This window comes from Solanum pennellii, chromosome 3 (assembly GCF_001406875.1).
Source record: "Solanum pennellii chromosome 3, SPENNV200".
NCBI lineage: Eukaryota > Viridiplantae > Streptophyta > Magnoliopsida > Solanales > Solanaceae > Solanum > Solanum pennellii.
Window position 1 is genome coordinate 64,583,305 of NC_028639.1, and position 25,764 is coordinate 64,609,068.

The 25,764-nt window shown below is 35.3% G+C and overlaps 5 protein-coding genes across 8 annotated transcripts; 1 reads left to right on the forward strand and 4 right to left on the reverse strand.

Moving 5' to 3' along the window:
- The first annotated feature begins 103 nt into the window (after window positions 1–103).
- Window positions 104–2,522, forward strand: LOC107014903 (methylecgonone reductase-like). 2 transcript variants are annotated; one of them, XM_027915688.1, is made up of 4 exons: window positions 106–597; window positions 957–1,203; window positions 1,648–1,800; window positions 2,153–2,522. In XM_027915688.1, the coding sequence occupies exons 1-4, from the start codon at window positions 281–283 to the stop codon at window positions 2,375–2,377; spliced, it is 942 nt and encodes a 313-aa protein (XP_027771489.1). In that variant the 5' UTR covers window positions 106–280; the 3' UTR covers window positions 2,378–2,522. The 2 variants fall into 2 exon arrangements, with proteins under 2 accessions (XP_015070508.1, XP_027771489.1); XM_015215022.2 differs by lacking the exon at window positions 1,648–1,800 and having other exon boundaries at window positions 104–597.
- A 117-nt stretch (window positions 2,523–2,639) lies between these two features.
- On the reverse strand, window positions 2,640–12,660 carry LOC107014902. 2 transcript variants are annotated; one of them, XM_015215019.2, is made up of 12 exons: window positions 12,457–12,660; window positions 12,247–12,331; window positions 12,059–12,161; window positions 11,806–11,955; window positions 11,188–11,319; window positions 10,330–10,456; window positions 10,210–10,248; window positions 10,042–10,116; window positions 9,041–9,100; window positions 8,524–8,588; window positions 4,528–4,618; window positions 2,640–2,993 (listed from the first exon to the last, which is right to left on the reverse strand). In XM_015215019.2, the coding sequence occupies exons 1-12, from the start codon at window positions 12,643–12,645 to the stop codon at window positions 2,952–2,954; spliced, it is 1,158 nt and encodes a 385-aa protein (XP_015070505.2). In that variant the 5' UTR covers window positions 12,646–12,660; the 3' UTR covers window positions 2,640–2,951. The 2 variants fall into 2 exon arrangements, with proteins under 2 accessions (XP_015070505.2, XP_027771488.1); XM_027915687.1 differs by lacking the exon at window positions 9,041–9,100 and having other exon boundaries at window positions 12,457–12,644.
- Window positions 12,661–13,216: 556 nt separating this feature from the next.
- LOC107012760 lies at window positions 13,217–15,814 on the reverse strand. Its single transcript, XM_015212681.2, has 3 exons — window positions 15,594–15,814; window positions 15,330–15,490; window positions 13,217–13,694 (listed from the first exon to the last, which is right to left on the reverse strand). Exons 2-3 carry the CDS (start codon window positions 15,475–15,477, stop codon window positions 13,552–13,554), a joined length of 291 nt encoding a protein of 96 aa, XP_015068167.1. The 5' UTR covers window positions 15,478–15,490; window positions 15,594–15,814; the 3' UTR covers window positions 13,217–13,551.
- Window positions 15,815–18,367: 2,553 nt separating this feature from the next.
- Window positions 18,368–21,218, reverse strand: LOC107015015. Of its 2 annotated transcripts, XM_015215165.2 has the most exons (3): window positions 21,058–21,218; window positions 20,453–20,972; window positions 18,368–19,103 (listed from the first exon to the last, which is right to left on the reverse strand). In XM_015215165.2, exons 1-2 carry the CDS (start codon window positions 21,095–21,097, stop codon window positions 20,473–20,475), a joined length of 540 nt encoding a protein of 179 aa, XP_015070651.1. In that variant the 5' UTR covers window positions 21,098–21,218; the 3' UTR covers window positions 18,368–19,103; window positions 20,453–20,472. The 2 variants fall into 2 exon arrangements, with proteins under 2 accessions (XP_015070651.1, XP_015070649.1); XM_015215163.2 differs by lacking the exon at window positions 18,368–19,103 and having other exon boundaries at window positions 20,266–20,972.
- Window positions 21,219–21,487: 269 nt separating this feature from the next.
- On the reverse strand, window positions 21,488–25,498 carry LOC107015014 (probable arabinose 5-phosphate isomerase). The gene is made up of 3 exons (XM_015215162.2): window positions 24,615–25,498; window positions 23,602–23,825; window positions 21,488–21,958 (listed from the first exon to the last, which is right to left on the reverse strand). The coding sequence occupies exons 1-3, from the start codon at window positions 25,263–25,265 to the stop codon at window positions 21,802–21,804; spliced, it is 1,032 nt and encodes a 343-aa protein (XP_015070648.1). The 5' UTR covers window positions 25,266–25,498; the 3' UTR covers window positions 21,488–21,801.
- Between the last annotated feature and the right edge of the window lie 266 nt (window positions 25,499–25,764).

The window sequence follows — 25,764 nt, forward strand, 5'->3', positions numbered from 1 at the left end:
AACCAAACAACTACAATAGACCGGAGGGGTACGTAGTAGTTTTTTCTTCTTCTAGTTTGTTCAGATGTAATTTGTTTCTTACTAGACATATCCATTAAGAAAAAATGAATGAATCGTGTCACTAAATTGTGCGATATATATGTTTGTTCTCATTTCAAAGGGCTTTTAGTAATAAGATCTTTATAACTTTTTTTGAAACTTCACTATACAAATTATTTTATTTTTCAAGTGTGTTTCTTCACTCAATCTTTAGATTTTATTTTAAATCGCGATTTTGTAGATGGAAGAAATAATGCACGTACCAGAAGTTGTACTTAACTCTGGCTACAAAATGCCTTTGTTAGGTATGGGAACTGCTGCGTATCCCAGGCCGAAAGATGACTTGACATCTATTTTGGTTGACGCCATTGAGACAGGATACCGCCATTTCGACACCGCCGAGCTTTATGGGTCAGAGGAGGCCGTGGGGAGAGCAGTGGCGGAAGCAATAGAGCGGGGCATTATAAAGAGTCGCCAACAAGTGTTTATTACTTCTAAGTTATGGTGCACACAGGCACACCCTCAATTTGTCCTTCCTGCTCTCAAAAACACACTTGGGTATATTAATAATGTTAGACCTTTATTTATTTATTATTAAATGATCGATTATCTTTTTTTTTCGTTTTAAATTGTTACAATGTCCTCACTCCAAGTAGCTCAACATTAACATTAACATTAGCAATTGGAGCTAGATCTGTTCTAGTTGTTGGTTTGACAGAACTTAATTATTTTGATCAAAATTTTGTATAGGTACGAATAAATCTATTGAATATGTATAAATTTTTGTAGAAGTCAGCTAGTCATCTAGAGTTCATAAATAATGAGAGGTTAAGCCAGGTTTGAACTTCATGGATTCTTATGGTGTTAATACTATATGATTTATGTTTTATGGTTTAACCCTAAATGAGTTTATGTAGGAAATTGGGGCTAGAGTATGTGGACTTGTATTTAATACATTGGCCTGTAAGTATGAAACCAGGACCAGTTGATATGCTCAAATTCAAAAAGGAAGATATTGTTCCTTTTGATATGAAAAGGGTATGGAAAGCAATGGAAGAGTGCTGCATGTTGGGCCTAGCAAAGTCTATTGGTGTCAGCAATTTCAGTTGTACCAAACTCTCACAACTCCTCCAAATGGCTAACATTCCTCCTGCAGTTAATCAAGTTAGTATTGTGGACATATTTTGAATATAGTCATGTTTTACATATACTATTTAGAGTCAAATGTATGTTTCTATCGTTAATTGTTTGAACGTTTCATTACTGAAATAGTGAGGTATTATTAATTTTGAATATCAACAATTGAAGTTTAAATCTCTTATAAACATAAGTATGCAAAAATTAGTTTAACTAGTCCAAACAAAAAAAAATTATATGGATAATCATCAGTTTAGAAGAATTATTGCTATGTAATCAAAATAAGGGATGTACATACATGCAATATTGTAAACCACAAGCTAAGGGAGGTGACTTTTATGAAGCTAGACCTAGAGGAAGGTCTCGAATCATACATAAGCTTCAAATTCTAAATCAATCTTTATGTTAGATTTGTATGAACTCGTAAAATAGAAGTCACAATATGTTTTCTCCTCCTTTTATCATGATCAGGTAGAAATAAATGTGGCATGGCAGCAGCAAAAATTACTAGAGTATTGTAAAGAGAAAGGTGTTCATGTAAGCGCTTACTCTCCATTGGGATCCAAATGGAATAGCCCAATCATCAATGACATCGCAACTGCTAAACAAAAGAGTATCCCTCAGGTCTTTTTCCAAATCCTATGGTGATTAATGGATTTTAAACTTATTTGCAGGGATGAAAATTTTAGGGTCTTCGTTACAAAGGAAAAAATTATTTTAAAAGTATATATTATATATATAACCTGGACAAATATTATTGGGGTTGCGTAGTGGAGATGAGGTTGACAGACTTAAAAGGAGGTGAGAGTGAAGATAAGGTGTGTTGGAAGATAGAGAACGGACACAATAAATATGAAATATCATTTGTTGACAAACTCAATAGGGATGTCATTTTTAAAAAACTTATTTTTCAAAAAAGTTGACCAATCGAACATGAGAAAATTGACAAGTAAACTAAACTTTCAAATATTTGTAGGTGGCACTGAGATGGATATATGAGCAAGGGGCAAGTGTGATAGTGAAGAGCTTTAACAAAGAGAGAATGAAACAAAACCTCGAAATATTTGATTGGGAACTTAGCAATGAAGATAATTTCAAAATTCAAGATATACCTCAGAAAAAGGGATATAACGGAGAGGATTTTACTCATCCAAACGGCCCCTATAAATCTGTGGATGAAATTTGGGATGGAGAAATCTGAAACTTCATCAAGTTCAGCGGCATAGTGTAATTTACATAACTTTCCTGCTATACTTTTTCTCATTTGAATAATTGCCATGCACCTTAATTAGCTGTGTCAAATTAAACTCTCAAACTCTTGGGATATTGTACTGTTACCTTTCTAATTTACCTTATATCCATTGGCCCTTCCGCTCATGAGGCCTCTAATAGACCGGCTTGCGGGCACCTGGACTATTCTTATTTCACAAACTACAGAGAACAGAACAATCAAGTTAACAAAATTCATCAACATCAATACTTAAACAAACCGCAACACACAACAGAACGTTACACTTGCAGCAACCAGCAACAGAATTTTCTTCAATTAGTAATCTAAATAGTTTAGAAAATTACGGCTCATGTCTATCTTAAATTAGTAAAGAAGCTTATCTTCCAGCCTAACATATGTACAATGAAGCACAAGCCCTTCAACATACTTTCCAATATCTACTATGAACAAGTGTAGAACCAGATCCAAAGTCAACAGCCTAACAATATCCCAGTGTGCAATGTCCACGATGCAACTTTAGAGTCCAATCTCTAAATAAGCTTTTTCATCGAACATCAGATGTTTTGTATGTCCGGGTAATTCGGATCTGAAGCAAATAATACACAAGGTTGCTTTTAAAAACTTATCGACACATAGTTGAGTAGGAAAAACATTTACAGGATCATAACTTTCATTGTTACGCATTACAAGCTCAAAAGCCTACCTCCACTACTGCACTAGCAACCACCACAAATAACTTTTTAGTTTTCAAAGAAGGTAACATAAGACTTAAGGGCAACAAAAAATAAGCACTTAAAAGAAAAGAAACAAACAAATCAAAGATCATGGGGATTTGAACATGGCAGTGGAAACTTAATGCTGGGAGTCCATAAATCCTACGGTTATAATTCTTTCGTCTTCCTTGAAATGTCCAAAGCTAAAAAGTTATGAAACAATGATATATATAGAAGATGATACAATTAACTCCAAAAGATTAATTACTATTCATGTGACTCGCACACTTGAAAAGATGAACGATGTGAGTTGTGCTACGGTAGCAAGACTTAATATTTTCTTTTTTAAAAAAAAGAACCTTAAAGTTTACACTAACCAACAGGAGTGCAGGGGCGGCCCAACACAATTCGAGGCCTAAAGCGAAATTTTAATTAGAGGCCTAAATATTTTTTAAAAATTATTTGTACTAATATATATATTTTTAAAAAAATTTAGATGTAAATTATTACTTAATATCCTTTTTATAAATGATTTTTTCAAATACTTTTTTAAGATATTATTTTTTAAGCAAGCTTTATTAATTATACATTGAAAACATTATTTTATTGAGAAATTATTATATGAATCGAAAATATAGTTTTATAAGTATAAGTTCATAAATTTTAAATAAAAATAAGAGTTAGAATTATAGAATCTGATTCAAAAAGTTGATAACTTGATATATCTTACTTTAATATAAAAATTACGAAGAAATAAAAGAATATTTGTAATTACTTTGTTCAAACACTTTTCAGCTATTGATTCATATTTTTGACAGAATATTACTCTAATTATCAAAGGTTTGAAGAAATAGAGTGCATAAGGAGTTAAAAAAAAAATTAAAAATGAGTATTAGCAAAATATATATATATTTATATTTTTAATTATGAATAATTAATTCTTTTTATGAAAAAATTAAACATGGTTTTTTATTTTATAGAAATTTGGGGCCCCAAAAAATTGGGGGCCTAAGGCAGTGGCCTAAAAAATATTAGGCAAGAGCCGGCACTGGAGGAGTGAAGATGAAGCTGTTTAATTCCTCATTCAACTTATTTTAGCATTAATTTTTGCAAACTTGCTAATTTAATATCACTAACTTCTACTGAACTAATTTTGGAAATCCTTCCATCAAATTACACCTCATTAACAAACTAGTTGGAGTTGGCTATATAAATCCCCTCTATCAATTCTGCTCTATTCAGCCCATCTCATTCCAATACTAATCAAAGGTAAATTAGTGCCTATATATCTCATGGTTATATTTAAACAAACAACAAATCTCTAAAGATTAATCTTACGACCTCTTCCCCCATTTTAAAAGAGTTGGCACTCCTATATTTGAAGATTCAAGCATGAAAGCATATTACCTGTGCAAATGCATAAATAGCTCGCACGATTCTAGCATAATCAGTTCCAAGCATTTGAATGACAACATCTGCTAGAAGTGTTCCCCACAGACTGCATAAAGTGGATCACAGACTGTGTAAGAAGAATAACAGGAGATATACAAAACCAGACCACCTGAGAACTGAATACATTTCTCCACCCTCTTCATTAATAGAGAAAGCAATTGGCAACAACGTCACAAGAAGAAACTAAGTAAAAGAGTGAACCATATTTACAAGGAGTTTCCTAACAGCACAAACCTACTGAGGCAGTTCGAAAATGAAACATCTTTTCCAAGTGAGATGAGTATGGAAATAGCTCCAGGAAAACATTCAAATTCTTTACCAACTATATAAACCAAATAACAGAAAAAATATGCAGAGTTCTGTTATAAGCTACAGCTACAACAGAGTAGAGACTAGGGTCACAAGGCTCATAATTCATCATTCAATCATACATTATTGAATTTTACGAGTATACTTTACTGCTGAAAAGTCTTAAGTCGAAACATTTGCCACTTGCATCTGTCAGTTCAATCGAAATGACTATAATATCCAATATGACCACGGAAGACAGAGTAGGAAATCTTGACAACCGGAAAATCCAACATAACCTATGACTTCTCCCATGTACTTGGCCCCACAAATCTGTTAGGTAACTGAAGACACAAAGCTTCAATTTAAATTTTGCAATACTGCAAAAGAATATACAGATCCATTTATCCTTAATTTCAATACCAAAATGATCCTTTGTATGTCCAGGTGCTTACATAACATGGAATAAGTTACAACTCAATTCCAGACTAGTTCAGCAAGCAATATAAATTCTCAGTATTCATTCCACTTCATTTGAAGCCCAATATGTATTTTTTGTTTATTAGACAAACTAGGGGTTCTCTGTCGGTGTCAAACTTGGCTCAAATAAGTGAACCGGCCCAACCTGTATAAGTTTGGGTCTCTCAGGTTGGACATAAATTCATTGATAGGTGATTTTGGAGACGAACTAAATTGACACATCTAAAAAAGTATGTAGTCAATTTTGACTATCAAGGTAGCCAAAATTTACTCATAACAAGATTATCAAAATACTTGAGATTAGTTTGTGCTCATCAGACTCTCTCTCAATATAAAAAAAAAAAAAGTTGTCACTTTAATCCGGTGCTGTATAACAAAACTGACAAACAAACAGAAAATTATCATGAGAGATAATTTTGATAGGCGGGGTATACAAAATTATAGCTAAGCTGCTAGCTGAGAGGTTGAAGAAAGTAATCAGCAAACTGGTAAACAAACATCAAATGGCATTCATAAAAGGCAGACTGATCATGGATGCTGCCCTTATTGTTAGCGAATGTGTAGATACTAGACTTAGAGGGGCTGACCCTGGAGTTATGTGCAATCTAGACATTGAGAAGGCATATGATCATGTCAACTGGGAGTTTTTGCTCAATATGTTAAAACAAATGGGGTTTGGTGAGAGATGGTTGAGATGGATTGAGGTCTGTATAAAAACTGTTAGGTTCTCCATTCTGATAAATGGAGAACCTACTGGTTTTTTTCCCTCAGAAAGAGGTCTCAGACAGGGAGACCCTTTGTCCCCTTTTCCTTTTCATCATAGCCATGGAATGATTCGATAGTATATGTTTGAGGGTGGCTACTCAAAACTCATTGTTGCAAGGATTCAAAGTAGGCAATCTCCCAGGGGTGGATATGCAGATTTGTCACTTGCTTTATGCTGACGACACTGTCATATTTTGTAAAGCTAAGTAGGAAGAAATTAGAATTGTCAGAATGATATTGGAAGTCTATAAGGCGGTCTTGGGCTTGGCAGTCAATCGGAGGAAGAGTTGTATATATCCCATCAAAGAGGTTACACAGGCCTTAGCAAACATTTTGCTGTGCAGAATTGAAAAACTCCCAACTGTTTACCTAGGTATGCCACTTGGAAACAACCATTAAGAGCTAGTGATATGGGATGGTATAATATAATTGAAAAAACTGAGAAGAAACTGGCAAACTGGAAATCTCAATATCTATCCCTTGGTGGGAGAACTATTCTGATAAACTCTGTACTAGACTTACCTACCTATGTGATGGTCCCTATTCCCTATGCCGGCCAAAGTGGAAGAAAGACTTGATAAATTAAGGAGGGATTTTCTTTGGTCGGGAATCAAGGAAGGTAAAAGAATACATCTAGTCAAATGGTAAACTGCTTTGCTGAGTAGAAGCTCAGGGGGGTTAGAGATCAGACACTTGGGGCTACAAAACAAGTGCTTGTTGGCAAAATGGTTTTGGAGGTTCGGAAGAGAGGATCAAGCACTTTTGAAGGAAGTTATCAGTAACAAGTACGGCCAGAATAGCCCATGGGTTTTCGATATAGTGAATATCCTATATGGTGTCTCAGTGTGGAGAACTATCAGAAATTTATGGGGCCAACTACAACACAATATTAGATACAAAGTGGGGAATGGGAGCAGGGTTCTTTTCTGGAAAGATCACTGGATTGGTCAGGACTCCTTGATGTCTTCCTATTCGGACATATATATCCTCAGCTCGTCTCCAGATGCAATGGTAAATGAGGTATGGTCTGAACAAGGGTGGAATTTCGGCTTCAGAAGGTTACTAAATGACTGGGAGATAGGGAGAGTAGCCGAGATGCTACAAACACTGGATGATTTCAAGGGCACAAATCTGGAAGTTGATGTAATGATTTGGAAACACAATCATGATGGTATGTTGTCAGTCAGCAGATTGAACAGTAGGAAAGTGAAGGAACTTCAAGGGGAAATCTCTGGACCATGGAGTAAGGTATGGAAAAAGCCAGGTAAAGTGAGGTGTTTCTCATGGCTAGTGACTAGAAGGGCATGCCTAACTCATGAGAAGCTGCAAAGAAGAGGCTTTGAAATAGCTTCCAGGTGTTCACAGTGTAATGAGACAAATGAGACTAATAGCCATCTATTCCTCCATTGCAAAGTCACTGCTCAATTATGGGCCAATTTCTAAGCAGAACACACACAAACTGGACAATGCCAGAACACACTGCAGACCTTCTCAGTTGCTGGGTGAGAAGAGGGGGGAGTAAGAGCCAGAAGAAATGGTGGAATATGATATCCTCTTGTATATGGTAGACTATTTGGAGAGAAAGAAACAAGAGGTTATGGAAAATACTGCAGAATCAGTAACAAAGATCAAATGGCATTGTATGAAGACCTTCTATTTTTGGTGTAATGAGGAGGGTATAGAGGATGCTGGACAGATTTTAAACTTTCTCTTCTTTATAAATATAGTAGCAATTTCTTGAGTTGGTTTTTTTTGGGTCACTGATGTAAATCTTTTTGATGGTTTGCCAGCATATCCTCATTGCTGAGGAATACAACTTTACTTGATCAAAAAAAAAAAAAGAGAGGCAATTTGGTTATGACTCACCGCTTTGGCCCACATTGACCTAACCCATCTTAACCCTACCAAACTTTGGACGGGTTGAATCATGATCAACTCATTGCTCAACCCATTTTAAAGCATCCAAACTTTCAGCCTTTTATTTGACACCCCTGAGGTTTTCTAACGTTAGAGGTTTTCAAACTTATATGTATATAAGTTGTTGAACCTTTTTCCTATAGCATGATTCTCTTTTTTATGAGACAAGGATTCTTAAATCAAAAAGAGTCACTGGGTCCAGCTAAACAAATTGAACATAGAGGATTGACATGAATGGGAGCAAGATGTCAGTTGTGGACTACAACTTAGGGAAGAGGATTGTTGTTTCCAGTACTCTCTTCATAGAAAAGAGATGAGTACTCTGATGACAGAACAATTTCAACAATCGACATTAAGGCTACGGAAACTTTAGTTAAGAGGAAGGCAATTAGAAGAACTAAGTGATCACTCTAGCAGATATAAACAAGTGAGCAAATAGATTTTTCCTAAGAAACTAAAATTGTGAAAGACATGGCAGTGTGCCAGCACAAAGGAGATTACATTGGGCCGAGAAATGTCATCATGCTCCTTAAGCCAAAATAACGGGAGGCAGCACCTGCTAAGCCCTGTCAAAAACCAATAACAATGAAATGTAAGCATGTACTTAGAACTCTAAAGAAATCATAGTTTTTGAAGCAGAGCCTGAAAGACAATTAGTAAGACCATCATAACAGGTTTCAAGAATTATTATTATTGAAGGGTCTTTCCAAGTCACATTTTTATTTTTCATTTATCTTGTGTTGATCTGGGATGAGGATGTCATTTAACCTATAATTCAGCATTTATAGCTTGAGAATGATTAACTTTCAACTAAACTGCACATAGAAAGTGTGGAGAATATCAGAAAATTAAGGAGTATGAGGCTGCATCTTTCACGAAAAAAGATCAACTTATGACCACTCTTTCTATAGAGGTATCTGTTGAACTTTAGAGCAGTAAAACAAGTACAGACAGTAATCTTCAGTAGTTAAGCAGAATCGGCAACCCTCAAAACAGTGCATATTCATAAGTTCAAAACCTTTTTTGCAGCCAGCATGGCCAATCTGGACTCCAGGTTAAGAGCCGCCACTTCTCCACCCTAAAACCAACAAGCGCCATGTGAAGTCATGAAAGTCATGCGAGAGAATCACAAGTTAATTATCATAACACCTCCAGTAACCAGTGCAATGCAGGGAAGACTTTATTATTATTTGTATTTGGTTTGCCAAAGACACCAATTAGTGAAAGAACAGTCTCTCTCTTATTTTTACTTCCGTCGAGGAGATTTTTGTTAAAACCTGTCTGGTTGCTGCATATGAAAAGGAATTTTCTTTCTATTTTTTTGAGAAAGTTAACTGATGAAAAGGAATTTTCTGGAAAGTCAACTTTCTGGAACCTAAACCTTTTTTTATGCATTTCATAGCAGGGAACCTTTAGGAAAATACGGTCAACGAAATTCATTGTCATGGATTTTTCTCCAAATTGAGTCTAGCAAGATTTGCAGGACGTATTTAGGAAACTGATCTACTCTTAATTTTAAGCTTTCTTTTCTTCTCAAACAAATGCATGCAACAAATGTTATTCCAACGTTTACTTTTACTTGCTACGATTTCTCAAATCCACATTTCTAGCAAATTTCTTGACATCCAACGAACCTTAACTCTAGCAGATGTATCCAAGACAGTCTTAATGTATCGTCAAAATGCCAAGAGTCCAAGACTACTCAACTTTTGGATGCATTCATACTCAAACAAAATCCTTAAACAAGAAAAGTGGATTAAAGAGATGCCAGAACCCAGACCAAACAACTTCCTCTATAATAAATGGTTAAACAATCATCTTTTAATTATATATAATTATATAAATGGTTAGCCAATAAGACCATAATTCACACGTGAAAAGAAATATAGATTTAAATGTCAAAGTACATTAACTGATTCAGGAACAGTGCACATTAATTGGTTCAGGAACAGTAAAGAGACCCATTTAAAGTGTCTAGTGTCAGCTACTGTCCTCAACAAACTCAGGACTTTTAAGCACCTTTTTAAGAACTTCCCTACTAATCTGATAGTTGGCAGCCTCCAATAGCATCTTTCCTGAAAATCTCCTGGCTAACTAGAGAAGCAGTAAACATTATCTGTTGTTAAACAAGATGAAAGCACTGGATAAGGAAAGAGAATTGCAGAAATCACAAGGTATCAATTATACCCCGCTGTATATCTTCCCCAATGTTAGCACCCCTCCACCCTAAAACACAAAGATCGTGTTAGCTAATGCATAACCAAAAGGCTCAAGAGAGGTACAAGTTTCCAAAATATAAGTAGAAACCTTAAATATTACTGAACGAACCCCTTCTGCCCCAGCTTTTATTGCGGCAGCAGCTTGTACCTTCCACTTACTAAGCCCAAATTCTAGACTACCATGCCCGTCAGAAGCATCCAAGCTTTCTTTTGAGCTGTTGAAGATACATATTTGCCATATAAGGTCCAAATAAGAGTCAAGATCTCCACACTAAGAGAAGAAGAAGACAAATCACAGCAGAAGAAACTAGAAGAAATTCCAACATATAGACTCGAGAATGAAGGGATAACTGGTCACATCAATCTGACAACCTTGAGGCATGCCAAACCCAATAGAACTGATTAGAAAGGCAAAGGAAATCGAGAGGGAGAAAGCCAATAAAAACTATATATACGTCCCAATTAATAGGACACTTTCTATTTTCTGGCAACCTAAAATGTTCACAACATTTTATGACAAGGGAAATCCGAAGCGTTCACAACATTCCACTAGTAACATCATCTTTTTAAGATGAAATCCACTAGTAACATCATTCTATACAACTTTCACAACTTACACTACAGCTTTCACAACTTACACAAACTTAAATTCATTCTACTAATCAAATTTAAATTTTATTGTAGGGTAGTATTTTTCTATCAAATTAATTCTTCCACCACTATCTTAAAAGTTTCACTTCCATTATATGTATAACTCAAGTCAAACAAACAATTGTCAATTTATACCTACAAATAAAATAGTATCATCTAAAACTTGAGACTAGGAGAGTATGTGAAGTAACTAGCATAAGCATCTCAAATTAACAAAACAATATAGAAATTTCCTCTCCACAAGGCCACAACCACACCATTCCTTCTCACAGAAAACAAAAGGAAACTGATTTACCTTGAGTACTCTTGCAGCAGATGAAGAAAAATCTCAGCTTCCAGGTCTTCTGCTGACAATTTGGCTGAGCACCTTATAGTTAATTTTTCCCTGACACCAAGCAATACCTCCCTATACGATGGTCTCCTACCCCTAGATTGAATACCAAACGACATCAATCACTGACATAATGAAACAAAAATAAGAACTAAAATAAAAGAAACATGTTGGAGGTTAGGAAATGGCAAACCATTGTTTGTATAGAACTTCGGGTGATGATCACCACTTGTTTTGGTTTTATTTTCAAACCAAACTAGAGATGGATTGGATGATGATCACCAATTAATTCGGTTTCATTATCAAAGTTCATCTTTCCACAAGCAACCAATAAAAATCACTCCCATTTGAACTCCACATAATCAACCACTGATTCCTTTAACAATTAGCTATCAATAGCTTGAGTTATGATGATTCATAATTTCCAGATTGCGTCCATGCAATTTACATAAACAACCCAAATGCTATCACAAAGGTCAGGTTCGAACAATGAAGATAACATCCATTGGAGTAATTGGACTGAAGAACATTTTAAAGTTTTGATTAAAATACATCTATTCTAAATAAAAGAAATAGAGAAACCTCAATGTGGATCGTGCATCAGCTGCAAGGTATAAAAATCTTGATTCAAGCATTGACAAAAAGTCATCCCTCTCCTCCGGGTCTTCTCCGACCATAACATAATCAAATTCAGTTCTCCTTGTAACTGACTTCAACAATGGGCTAAAGTAACTGAAACATAAAAGATACAAGAAAGAAAATTTGCTTAGAATGGTCAAAGCACCTTATTTTTCATTAGAACAGTAAAAAGGAACATATTGCAACTGTTTATTACCTTGGACCAAATAAAATTCTTTGAAGTTCATAGAGTTCAGAATCAGTTGCAAGTTCAAGCACAGAACGAAGATCCGGATCAACTTCGCTGCTGCCACTCTCCTCTGTGGTATATTTCACAATACATAAGAAATTCACAGTAAAACTACCAGTAATGAAGAGAAAGCGTAAGATGCTTTAAAAATACACCTCGAGATTGACTTGAAAGTAAGGCACGGGCAGGATTTAAGAGGAGCCTTGAGCCGGAGCTTCGACGGCAATATAATTTGATTATCTAAAAAACATAAAAGTAACAGAGTTCATATAGAGTAATTACACAAATACATGTGAAGCGGAATTCAGAGGAAACAGCAGGTACAGAATCGACATTCTCAATTACTCATACTGGAAAATACATACTTTTTGACGAGAGAAAGTGGTGAGTGGCAAAGTGACAGGGAGGAGAAAGGGAGGTTGACGTAGATAGCCAAAATGAAGTGGCCGCCGGTGTAATTGGTAGTTCAGTGGAACGGAGTAGAAAGCTCCGGCGGTAGCCATTGTTGTGGACACAGTCTGCTCAGTTCTGAGAGTCAGTGACCACGCAAGCATATGGTCGAAATGGGGATTTATTTAAATTGACAGAAATACCCCTAATAATTTTCCAAAAGAAGTAGTAAATGTTGTATTTATATTTACTATTTATTTTGGAAAGATACAACATTTACTATTTATTTTGGAAAATAAGAACCAAAATAATTATATAAAATATACCCCCTAAACATAACATATTTATAAGTTAGCACTTTTTTGTTCCATATTACTTGATCAAGTTAACAAGTTGATGTACCCTCGAAAAAGCTTTAATACAATATATTTTATTAATGATATTTTGAAACTTTAAATTTGGCTATTTCTACTTTAGAGAGTTGTTTGTACTAAAGCATTAAAAAAAAAAATGAGAAAATTCTCTTGAACTCTATGGCGTCGATGATTGATTTGCCGGAAAAGATTGCACAAAAAGAAAAAACTTGTTTGGAAAATGTGATATACTTTAGCATATTATATGAATGAATATATATTGACAGAAAGAAAAATAATTTCTTTTATTTGGAAACAAACCTTCTACTTTAATCTTAAATATTCCATTTGACCAGCTTATAAAATGGTATTTGACCTGAAGTTTACAAAATTAAAGAAATAGTAGTAAGATCTTATTGAAGTGTAGACATACTATCAGATAACCTTTGAAGCTTAAGCCAAATGATAAATCACTCACACAAATAAGTACATAGAATTAGCTGCTAGGAGAAAACTTAGCCAGATTAAGAATCACTTCTCGAGTGTTTGCAGCATTTTAAGCAATAGCAATTGAAATATTAGTGGCAAATATAATAGTTAAGCATTGAAACGCTGGTCGTTCTCCAGTGGCTAACCCACGCAACCATGTGTTATGCCTGTGGAAGGAGAATCCTTAAAAAGTTAAACACCTCAGTTTTACATACTGATCTCGGAACATCATCCCTTCTTGTCATAGGCAGCTATATTTTGTGGTTCACATTCAGGACTAAATAGACGAACTAGCAAAGCGGTGCTTGAGCTCACAGTAACAGCCCCACAAGCTGCCCATCTAAGACTTCTAGGAACTGTGATTCTAGGACCTGTATTATTATTATACGAAATGCAATATCAGAAAAGAAATAACATGCATAATCAAGATAATAATATATAGAACAACTTTTAATTAAAAGAAGCATGCCCGTCAGAGCTCAGTACTAATCAACAAAGTCAAAGGGAGAGAGGGTTGAAAGGAGAAAGGCACAAAGAACTGTAGATTGTAGGAAATTGATGCAACAATCTTTTTATCTATAAAATTCAGAAGTCATTCCAGTAGTCAATCAACTACTTTGAGGTGCTGTGCAATGATCAAACTGAGAATATCAAATACATGCAAGCACATGAAATTCCCAAGTACATGGTCAGTGGGTGGATCCACGATATTCACTTATTGGTTCAAAAAACAAAAATGTAAGTGAGCCAAACCTCTAGTTTTGTGCTTAGGGGATTCAATATATATATATATATATATATACAATGTAATTTTTTGCAGAGGGGGTTCGGGTGAACACCTAGCCCCCTCCTAGATCCGCCCCTGATCCTGGTGACCTTCCTTAATGCATTTTAGAGATTCTCTAGCAGTAAAAGATCCAAACACTTCACACTCAGAGCTCAACAAGAACCAAACTCCTGCTTAAATGAATACGTGAAACAGTACTCAGACAAAAGTGTTCTTTCTTGGTCATTGGATCAGCAAGGGTGTGATTCAGATGTATCAAGAGATGACAAGGTATGCTGTGGACTGGGAAGTGCCGAAGAATGTTGGATGCTTGAAGTCATTTTAGATACGGCAAGACAACTCAATAGGAGTAGAAAGTTGCCACAACCTAGGAGGGCAGCATACAAATCACAATATGAGTTCCAGTGAAGCCGATTAAGTCATTAGTAAAAGCCGAAGCAATGGGGTTACTAGTGTGAAGAAACTGAAACCTCAAGCTCAATGATTTTTCTAATAAAAAGACTGACCAATCATATAACTGTTGTAATGAAAGATATATCTCTAGATGATGAATATGTACAGATGTATTCTCACTAAGTCCACTGTTCCCTTCCTTCTTCCAGCCTTGCCTTATCCGGATCGCTCTCTTCTTTAAAATCGGGAAGTATTTCTTATATTATACTTCCGCAGAAGACAAGATAACAAACCCAACTCAACTGCCAAATTCCTCTCTTTTTCTCCCTTTGCCTCACCGCGACGACAATATTGTGAAAAGGATTAATAGGCCCATCTTTACCCAAACAAAGCCACGACCATTACTACATTGAGTCACCCTTTTTATAAGTAGAGGATGACAGTGAAAGAAGAAGGATGCAGGGTGGCAACACATGGAGGAAGATTTAGAGCCTAGGAGCTGCTATTCTAAGCTTGAGAACACTCTGAAAGACAAATTAATGAAAAACAAGGTAAATGAAGTGCGACAATCCTGTTGCAAAGCAACAAGCTCAAACAGCACTTGATCTTCAGAGAAAAAATCTTACCTTTAAATTTAACATTTTCTTTCTCAAAAAAAACATGCCATTTTAGATACTTGATATTTGTAAAAAGCACCACACTACTCAATATTTGGATATCAATCAATAAATTAAACAAACACATTTTCTCATTGTTGTAAATTTAGTGATAAAATTCTATTTAGCAGAAAGATTAAGAACAACCAAAGGAGAAATATAAAACGAACCATAGTGCAGTCGGCAAAGAATCCAAAATCCTAATGCTCCTCCAACAGAAAAAATCCCAGCAGTTTGTCTCATTAGTCTTGTGCAAGGTTTTGCATCTGATCTCATTAACTCTCCATCCGAATACCCAAGCATACGCCTCAAAGCCATCACACCGGAAACCCTGGATTACAGTGGAACTTCAGATTAATGATAATGAATTTAGCAAATAAGAACTTCGCTGAGGCATTTTCACAAACAGGTTGATGGCAGTATGTAAAACTTACTCAATAATCACCAGATGCACAATTGAATCGCTGTTGCAGCTACTGAAGATAGGGCTTCTCAAAAAATTTGTTATCCTTCTCAATTACAGCTCTGCTTCCAAAAAAGTGGGTTTTTATTTTTTTCCTGAAATACTTTAGAAGAGTAGAAGGTTAAATAGGGAGAGAAGCAGCGTCAATTCAGTTTCCATAATTACCCATTCTACCTGTGCTATTTGTTTCAATATTTGTCCGGTTTAAAAGAGAGCATTTTTTTATAGCAATTTCTTAACTTTTTCTACCTGATATATTTTATATTAAAAAATGTTTTGATATATTTTTAAATTTAAATATTATTTCAAATTAAAATAAGATAAATTAATTAAAACAGAAAGAATAGTAATTAAGATAAAACTATCTCTATATATTTTTAAATTTAAATATTATTTCAAATTAAAATAAGATAAATTAATTAAATTAGAAAGAATAGTAATTTAGATAAAACTATCTCTATATTAGACTTTTTTCATATCCAAAAGTTATAAATTGACTTATACTAGAGATGGACATTCGATTATTTAAATTTCCATTAGAAAACGAATTTAGATTTTTTTAAAAGAAAAATTGATTTGATTCCATACTTTTGAAAATGATTTTTCTATGCAAATGGGAAATAAAAGGAAGATCAAATTATCAAAGTATAAAGACATTAAAAAAAAAATTAAAAACGTTTAGTAGCAGTCAGCAAGGCAAAGTATAAAGACATTAAAAAAAAAAACTTAAAAACGTTTAGTAGCAGTCAGCAAGGCAGCACTGGCAAATATGTAAAATAAACAAAAAATGTCATTTGTGTGTAGTTTGATACAAAAAATTGCCCTTTTGATTGGTTATATTTTATTAAGTAACATATTTTTTAATTTAATACAAAATTCTCTCTAAGCATGCTCCAACTACTTTTATCACTGATTATAAATATTTATTATGAAAATTATGATTAACATGATTGAAAAAAATATGACAAATAATAAATAGTAGTAGTAATATTTTAAATAAAAATAAAACAAAGATAGGACTCTTGATTCATTATTATCTTTATTCACCGTAAATCTCTCCCCTCTATTTTTGCCTTAAACCGGCGCCACCAGTTCCCCACCCATCCATCAACGTGATGTATACGTTCTGATACATCACGTAAAGTAGGTTTTTGTGCTAATATTTCAGTTTTGACACTGTGTTGATGATGAACTCTTCCTCATATCTCAAACAGTAGAAGATATTCCAGAAAAATTCAGTAGATCTAACGTTGCAATTACCGGATATCTTCTTCATTCGATATTTTCTTACCTTAGTTTTCATGACTTACTTAATATCAGCCTTGTTTCGAAAAATTGGCATCGTAACATTCCATCTTACTTGGCTTTCCGGTTTAATACATCCCTTTATCATGAACAAAATCCTATATATTATACCAGCGATTTCCGAGAATCAGTCCTTTCTTTTCTCTATGATTTTAAAAATGAGTTGTTCAATGCTGAAAAAAGAGTATTGTGCATTATATTTTTCAATGACATGAATATCCGCGATACAATGAAATTGCTGGACGAAAACGATTTCCATGAAGTATATTTGAGAATTGAGATTAGATATGTTCAACATTGTTATTACTGTTTGCCTTGTATTTTTCAGTCGAAATGTCTTGCTATTCTTTCATTTAACTGATTGTGAACTTAATAAGGATGTATATTAATAAGTTGGAAAAATTACATAAATTAATACATTTTAAAAAATAATTACTGATTTTAGCGATACTTTTTGTTTATTACCATTTATAGCAATGTTTTGTTAAATCTGTAATATGTATTAAAAGTGAATTATGTATGCAATATATATGAATTATAATTGTTTTTTTGAAATATATCATGTTTGTTTGGTAAAAAATTGTCACATTGTATTATAAGTGTATTAAAATGTGTGATAAATGTATTATTCATCAATAAAATTTGTATTATATGTGAATAATAAATTATTTTTTGTAATATGTATTAAACTTGTATTATAAATGAATTAAAAGTGATCAAGTGAAATAAAAATATTATTGCTATAAATGGTAAATATTTTTTTAATATAGTATATTTATGTAAGTTTCCCTTAAAATCTCCATTTCGTTTCACGGAGTTGTGAAAGTAAAAATATTGCTTTTAACATGGATATTCATGCTTGTAAAATGTTACGGGAATTTCACTTGGATTGTTGGAAATTCCCCATGGCCTTGATCCTGAAAAATTTTGTTCAAATTTTCCCCATCTTGAAACTTTGTTACTCGAGCCTTGTCAAACAGAGAAGCCTATCAAAATTTTGAGTTCATCACTAAGAAAATGGACCTTATCTTCCCACAGGTATATGAATGTGATATAGTTGCGTCTCCTAATTTAACAACTTTCCAATATAAGGGTACAACATTTCAACTATATTTAGCACCTCCAAGTGATACTTCAAAGATTTTAGAGAGCAGCATATTGTATTGGTTCCTAAAGTTCATGAGATCATGAATAAAGCTTGGTTCCTCAAATTGAGAAGTTAATCTTAAGAAATTTAGCACCTAAAATACAACATTAGTCATACGCATTCGTGAAGAGGTACATTAACATATACATTAATAATTTTAGAGTATATTATATGTATGTATATTAATGAATCATCTTGTTACTATGTATGAAGACAAGATCACGTGGAAATCCTAGGAGCAAGCCGCTAAATCATATCAAACACTTAATGGTTGACATGAACAAGCCCAAATATCAACAGGAATATTTGATGAGATATATTATTGATAACTTACTTCCCAACACATTGACTCTATCAATACATAATAGTTTTTCTCCAACTGCACTTGTAAGCTTTCAGTTTCTTACTTGTCTTTTCGTAAAAGAATGATACATCAATCTTTTTATTTGAAAATAATTTAATCTTGAACAGGAAGTAATCAAGAAGTTATATGGTAGAGGGGATCGCACTTGTTGCTCAAGTACTCGTGACAAGTGTTGGCGCCATTTCTTAAAGCATTTTGAGGTTAAAGAAGAAGAAGAAGAAAAAATAGGGCAGTCCGTCACATTAAGCTCACACCCTTCCCATCCGTTGAAGGTTAAAACAGTTGGTAACGGAAAGAAGGACTTGACAAAACTCATTTTCATATTGATTTGGCAATTCAACAGTTAGTTCAGGCCACTGCTTTTTAGTTTCTTTTACTGGACGAAGTTTGGTCCACACTTAGCACGGCTCGAGAGCTGTAATGATTATATTCATATGATCTTTTTGATTGCCCTCTTCTCTTCAATTAGTAGTAATAGTACTAATATATATGTATGTGACAACTTATCTTGAAAAACTTACTGGAGGTTCCGTGTAACTTACTAGTGGGTGACAATGGGAAGAACTTCACAAGCCTGCTGAGACCCAGTCCATGTAAGGTAACAATGTCAATCAAGATACTAACTGGACTGGAGATGGCATCTTCTGCATTGCATCCTTTGTTCCCTGAAACACCAAATAAGTTCTTAAAAAGCTCTGTTAATCTCACAAGACGGGAACTATTTATAACCTCTGGTAGAACTATCATCACACTATTCTTAATCCAAATTCCTTCTCCTGTGACAGTAATAAAAGTTAAGAAGATCAAAAGAACGTGTAATACAATCATTACTAGTACAACTATTAGCACCAGCAGGAGGCACAAAATATCTTATCAACAATGTGCTTAAAAGGCAGAAGCAAAGAATTATTTTGCTATAAGTTGAAGGCCGAGGCAAAGCATAATTCTTTTTTTCTCATCTGGTAAGTCAAATGATGCCATCCTACTTATATTAAACAAGCAATATAAAAGTAGTGTCTGGGTCAACTTTCGCGCCCTTCCACTAATTCCACGGGATACTTCCCACCTCCTACCAGCAACATGTACCAGGTAACTATGTCCAGCAAGGCGATGGGAAGGATCTTTTGTCTTCGCTGGGATTTGAACATGAGACCTCATGGATCAACAGTATGCATCCTAGCTTATCCAAGAATTTTAACAAGAGAATATAAGCCACATGCTAGTCAGTTTTGAAAGTCCGAAGTAAATTAGATTAGAGTGGATGTAAATGCATGAAGGAATATATTACTGCAAATATTTGTTTAACAAACAGAAATGAGTCCATATAATGGAGGACTGTTGAAAGAGGCTCCACAAAACTAAACAAACAATTTCTACCCTTAGCTGTTTCTAAGTGGAAGAATAAGGGAGGAAGAAAAAAGGAGAGGGGGGGAGGTGGATGGGATTGTTCCTGCCTTATTCCACCAGAATTGCAGCCCAATCCCAACTTCTGAATTCCAAATAGTAACCAATACTGGCCATTTCTACACCAGTTTGCTCACTTGAAGCAACACAATCAGACAAAAGCCTCCAATACTACTTGCATATATGAGAACTGACACATTTATACGGTGACCATAGAGGCAAGGAATTGTCACCAGTGCCTCCAAAGCCGAACAAGATGCATAAGATTTATCATCTTACCTTCTATCAATCTCTGCACAAACATTGGCCTGTCACAACATAATGCTATAGCAGATCTTTATGCAAAAAGACATATGTTTCCATATTAGAACAATGCCACCAGTATTGAGAGGGGGGAAATAGTACCAGTATTTTATGCCAAAGTAAATTAAATACCATCATAGATTAAGAAAAAACTATTTCCAACAAAAATCCTTAAGCATATTCATGACCTTAGAAGGCTAGAAAGGTTCAACCACAACTTAGTTTTTAACAATTAACAACAAGAGCTAGCACATAAGAAGCTGAGCTACAACAAAAAATATTAAAGCAGTAAAGCTCAGGCAATTACTAATTAAAGGCAAATCGGTTTCAGTTCGTCGAGGTAGTAGCAGGTGGACTTCTCAATCTTTGTAGATGATCGATCCACTGATCCTCCGGAACTTGGCTGGTCCAATCAGGAGCCACTCCACCAAAAGAAATCCTACGCATGGCTTCCATTACTCTCCTTGCATTCTCCGTCGTCAATGGAGTGTTGCGACGGCTCTCATCCTCTCTGAATGCTCTCCGTACAGCAGTATCAGACGCCGCTCTTATCCTCTCCTCCTCTTCTTCAACCTCACTCTTATATTCACCATCCTCGTCACTTAGATCCAGTGATGATATCCCGTTTTCTACACAATTCACATAGCCATTAGGGAGGCGATGAAAGTTACTAGATTCGTCGCACTCTTCATCATCCGAGCTCTGAACATGATTTGGAATCTGATCGGAGATGTGCACATCGTCGTCATCAGCGGTGGAAGAGATTGGCTCGTAATATTCCGGCGAATCATCGGGGTTCGAGTCGGAATCACTTCCGGCGGCGTTCTCTACAAAATAAAAGCACATCGGGAATGGATTGATTGAGATACATAACCCGTAGGGGCGAAGAAGGGGAATTTAACATTTACTAACCTTGAATGAAATCCGGTGTGGAATTCAACTGAGCGTTCATTTTCTTTGGAGAAGTTACAGAACTGATTGAGGTAATAAAATGGAGTGAATATTCTATGGAAATGATATTTTATCAGATTATAACTATGTCTTTATTATGACAAATATGTTAATATACTTTATTCTATGTAAAAAATGATAAATATGGTCCTTTAGCGGACGGGAGTGTTTTATTTGGTCCTCCATGTATATTCCCTTGTATCATAACGTGGATTAATCGAAACCCAATACAAATAATGGGAAAAATGCATACCTTTGTTTCTCAACAAATTACAAACGTGATTGACACCTAACTTCTTCGCAATTGAATTAGTAATTGTTACACTGGCAACAAGTCTCTTTAAAAAAGCATCATTTGCATAACAGAACACAAAGATATTGACAAACAATGTGAAAGAAAAGCCACTCTCAGCAATGTAGAGTTGCTACAGATCTCTAATTGCACAAAACCAAATACATTACTTCAAAATACAATATAATGAATAGAGGATCATCATTATCACATTCTTCCTCATTGTACATTATAACAGGCACAAATGATGAAGGGTACAGAGCTCTAGCCCAATCTATAAGTCTAATAACATGACTATAATATTTTATGACTAATATTCATCATTGCTATAGGAATAAAATAACATTAGCTGAAGAAAATGGGGTAAGAAACCCAACAATATACAAAAAGAATTAATGATAATGGCAACAACTTCACAAGCCTGCTGAGACCAGTCCATGTAAGGTAACAATACCAATCAAGACATTATCTTGATCAATAACTGGCAAGAACTGGACTGGAGATGGTGGAGATTCCATCTTCTGCATTGCGTCAGCTGCCATAGCATCTGGGCCAATTGTCCTTGGTTTCCTGAAACACCAAGTAAGTGTATAGAAATGTTTTAATCTCGGAGGGTAACTATTCATAACATCTGGAGTAAGTGTCATTAGATTACTCTTCATCCAACAAAAACTATGTTAATGTGTGAGTGTGTATACATTGCCATCTTACTTTTTCGATATAGACCCATATCAAAGTTGTGCATCACATGCTTAGCATCATCATGTGATAGTGAGAGATAGAAGGAAACAGAATCAATCATATACCAACATAATTCTCAGTGAAAAGATGAGTGCAGACGAAAGGGAACATATAATATCAGAGGAAGAACGTATAATGATATCATTACTACTGCAACTATTAACACCGTCAGGGGCCAGAAGATATCTTATCAAAAATGTGCTTTAGAGGCAAAAGAGCAACGAATTACTTTTTTATAAGCTACATAAAAGGCAGAAGCAAAGAATAATTCTTTGCTTAACATCAGGTAAGTCAAAAGATGTCATCCTACTTGGATTGAACGAGGAAGAAGAAAGTGATCTCACAAAATTCAAATTCTAACTGGGAGGGAACTTGAATATTGACATCCTAGGAAATATCCAATGACTTATGCAATGTTTAAACAGTAATTTACGAGGATCAACAGTCTGTATCCTGCCTTATGCAAGAGTTTTAACAAGAGAATACAAACCAGGGCCTGATACATGCTAGTGAGGCTTGAAAGACACAACTAAATTAGATGATCTGTTTTATAAATCAAACTAAATATTTGTGTAACAAAAATAAATTAGTCCATATGATGGTTAAAAGAGGCTCTATAAAACCAAAACACCAATTTCTACGCTCAACTGTTTCTGTGTTGGTGGTGGAGGGGATCGGGCACTGTGACTTAGGTTCAGCAGTAAGGCAGAACAAATGTGAGGGATATGGGCATATGTCACAAGCAGCAAGCTTCAATCACACTTTGAGACAAGCCTGGTATTTAAAAAGAGAGGGTCAAGAGGCAGGCCCTTTATCTGTTTGCGGGGTATTGACGAAGAAGGTGGGGGTGAGGGTGGAAATGCTGGGATTGTTCCTGCTCTATTCCACCAAAATTGCAGCCTAATCTCCAAACTTGTGAATTCCAAATAGTAATATTGGCCATTTCTATGACCAGTTTTCCCAGTTGAAGCAACACAATCAGACAAATATGAGAGTCTCCCCTGATACAAATCGTTTACTTTATTTCAACCGCTGCACAAACAGTGGCCGATCAACCGACAGCATTTACTACATCTTGCCTTCAGCTAGTGCTATAGCAGATCTTTATGCAAAAAGACATACATTCTTATTGGAACAATATGCCACTGATATTCTGGAAAGGGAAAGATGACACCAGGATCCTAAGATTGACTGCCAAAGAAAATTAAGTGACACGCCATAGGTTAATGGAACACTAAGATCTATTTCGGTACCATGACATCAGCAAAAGTATTAAAATGAGCTACAAGGCTAGAAAGGTTTAACCACAACAAAAATGTGCTTGTCGAGGAATTATTCTTTTATTCCTAAAGGAATTATGTGTCTTTCGTGGAAGCAATATATCTTTCTTCCTTTCTACTTTTCTTTTTCTCATTGATAAGGTCTTTCGGTGATTGCACAAATATGCAACAGAGATACAAGTAAGAAATTACCTGTTACACATTTCTCCAACTGTAAGCTTGAAGATTCCTTCCCCGCTGGCTTTCAATGTCCGACGTAAATCACCATCGGTGAATGTGCCTAGCAGATGAAACTCCTCATCAATAACAAGGAGGCACCCGCATCCTTTGCTTGTCAGCTCTACAAGTTGATCCATAATAAGATCTCCTTCCTTGCAAATTGGAAGATCTTCTTTCTTCTTCATCACATCTCTAACCTGCAATGTTAGATGGCAAGCTCAGGAGTAAGATGAATACTCAACTTCAGATGCATAAACTTTTACCCCCTCACTTGAGCAGTAATGCAGTTTCCACAGGTTATGATATCCATTTGGCTCAACCGGATGAACACATACGAAAATTGATGCAATGCTTACAAAATGGATGGAAGTTAAGGCAGCTAACCAATCAATAGTCATTGTATATCAAATTTTTTGTGATAATGATAAAATCAATTAGGCATTCTTTGAACAGTTTCTGGGGGGCTAATCTTCTATTGAGGGTGAAAGAACCAAACAGACACCAGAATCCACCTCATACAAAAAAAGATACCAGAATCCAACAAGTCCTTAGACTCGCCCTCGCATCAATTGCAACACACTATTACTGCCTATTGCAATTTAATATAACATAAGCATTAATACTTAAAGATAACCTTCTAACAGCCAAGATTCGGACAAATAACCATCCAACACCCAGGATTTGGACTGATTACCTTGCGTTTGCGAAAATATAATAGCTAGGACTAAGCAAATCATACACCTAAAGGTACATAAAACCAAGAATACCGTCATCTCCCAAATCATTTTTCCAAGGCCCCAACAGTGGGGGAGGGGAGGGTAGTGTGTATGCAGATCTTATTCCTAGCTTATGATGATAGAGAGGCTGTTTCTCAGCTTAGCGAATATTTCCTAGATCTTACTTCAGAACAGCAATAAATACAGCACAAAAGATAACATTTCACAACGGAGCATTCAGAAGAAAGGAATGATATTACTCTTCCTCACCTTGAAGATCAAACTTTTCCCGATCCTCCCAGCAGGGTGGTTGGCAGCATACTCCTCCCGGCTCAAATTCCTGGCCGCCATTAAAGCAATCGCCACCGTATCTCCAAAAACCATCTGAATAGCGGTAGACGTCACAGGTGCCAAATCAAAAGGGCATAATTCTCTCTCTAAAGGCAAATGCACATTCAGATCACACACCCCCATCAAAGAATTAGGCTTTACCGAAGTAACCGAAATCAAAAAGACCCGTTTCGCCTTTGCACAAGGCACAAGCTTTAACAATTCTTCCGTATTCCCACTCTTGCTAAACATAACCAAAACATCTTTTGGATCCAAAATGCCAATGTCTCCATGAAGGGCATCAACAGGGGATAAAAACCCAGATTTAATACCTAGAGAAACAAGGGTCTGTGATATTTTCTGGGAAACAAACCCAGATTTCCCCACACCAGTAAAGTAAATGGAACCTTTGGCATTAAGGAGAGTTTGGGTAAAATTAAGAGTTTGAGAAAGATCAAGATTTTGAAAGAAATGATTGAGATAATTCTGCTGGGCTTTGAAGAGCTTAAGAAGCTGATCTGGGTCAATTGAATCTTGCTTTGAGGAGGAGTTATTACAGAAGTCCAGATATGGTGGTGGAAGAGACCCCATTTTTTTGGATCTTGATTCCTCTGTTATCTCCTTCTCCTTCTCTATTGAAAGGTATTACCAGTACTTGTGTAAATGTGTGAAAGAGAGAAGAAGCCGGGAGAGAATGTGAGCGTTCAATTATTAACGCGGGGATTGAGAGGAAGCTGGTATTTAGCAGAATTCAGTGTAGAATCTGCAGATCAAGTTGCTCGTTTAAATAACCAAGGAGGGGGTAACGGGTAAGTAATCATTCATACTTAAAAAGCAATAAGAGAGTTTGAGTGGGGTTCGAGTCCCTTACGAAGTTATTTTTGCTAAGGAGCGCTTTTTTTAATATGAAACTTCTCAACGTAAATTTGTATTTAGTCAAATTTTAATATAAATTATCTTACAAAGGATAAAAACTAAAAGAAAATAATCTTTTGTTCTCGTTTGAATTTAAATTTCGATTATTTTTGTTAAAAAGAGATTTACACTATTTAATGATCAATTTTTTGGTTATTTAATAGTCTGTTTGGAT

What these genes read in the sequence shown, in the direction of transcription:
- LOC107014903 (XM_027915688.1), top strand. Translation starts at nt 281, where the DNA reads ATGGAAGAAATAATGCACGTACCAGAAGTTGTACTTAACTCTGGCTAC. An exon ending in GCTCTCAAAAACACACTTGG is followed by an intron (nt 598 to 956) that starts GTATATTAATAA and finishes GAGTTTATGTAG; the next exon opens with GAAATTGGGGCTAGAGTATG. An exon ending in AACAAAAGAGTATCCCTCAG is followed by an intron (nt 1,801 to 2,152) that starts GTCTTTTTCCAA and finishes AAATATTTGTAG; the next exon opens with GTGGCACTGAGATGGATATA.
- LOC107014902 (XM_015215019.2), bottom strand. Translation starts at nt 12,645, where the DNA reads ATGCTTGCGTGGTCACTGACTCTCAGAACTGAGCAGACTGTGTCCACA. An exon ending in CTGCTGCAAGAGTACTCAAG is followed by an intron (nt 10,457 to 11,187) that starts GTAAATCAGTTT and finishes TATCTTCAACAG; the next exon opens with CTCAAAAGAAAGCTTGGATG. An exon ending in GTAGGGAAGTTCTTAAAAAG is followed by an intron (nt 9,101 to 10,041) that starts GTGCTTAAAAGT and finishes TGTTGGTTTTAG; the next exon opens with GGTGGAGAAGTGGCGGCTCT.
- LOC107012760 (XM_015212681.2), bottom strand. Translation starts at nt 15,477, where the DNA reads ATGGCTTTGAGGCGTATGCTTGGGTATTCGGATGGAGAGTTAATGAGA. An exon ending in TCTTTGCCGACTGCACTATG is followed by an intron (nt 13,695 to 15,329) that starts GTTCGTTTTATA and finishes ATAATAATACAG; the next exon opens with GTCCTAGAATCACAGTTCCT.
- LOC107015015 (XM_015215165.2), bottom strand. Translation starts at nt 21,097, where the DNA reads ATGAACGCTCAGTTGAATTCCACACCGGATTTCATTCAAG. An exon ending in CACACCGGATTTCATTCAAG is followed by an intron (nt 20,973 to 21,057) that starts GTTAGTAAATGT and finishes TTTATTTTGTAG; the next exon opens with AGAACGCCGCCGGAAGTGAT.
- LOC107015014 (XM_015215162.2), bottom strand. Translation starts at nt 25,265, where the DNA reads ATGGGGTCTCTTCCACCACCATATCTGGACTTCTGTAATAACTCCTCC. An exon ending in GGAAAAGTTTGATCTTCAAG is followed by an intron (nt 23,826 to 24,614) that starts GTGAGGAAGAGT and finishes CTAACATTGCAG; the next exon opens with GTTAGAGATGTGATGAAGAA. An exon ending in GTTGGAGAAATGTGTAACAG is followed by an intron (nt 21,959 to 23,601) that starts GTAATTTCTTAC and finishes TTGGTGTTTCAG; the next exon opens with GAAACCAAGGACAATTGGCC.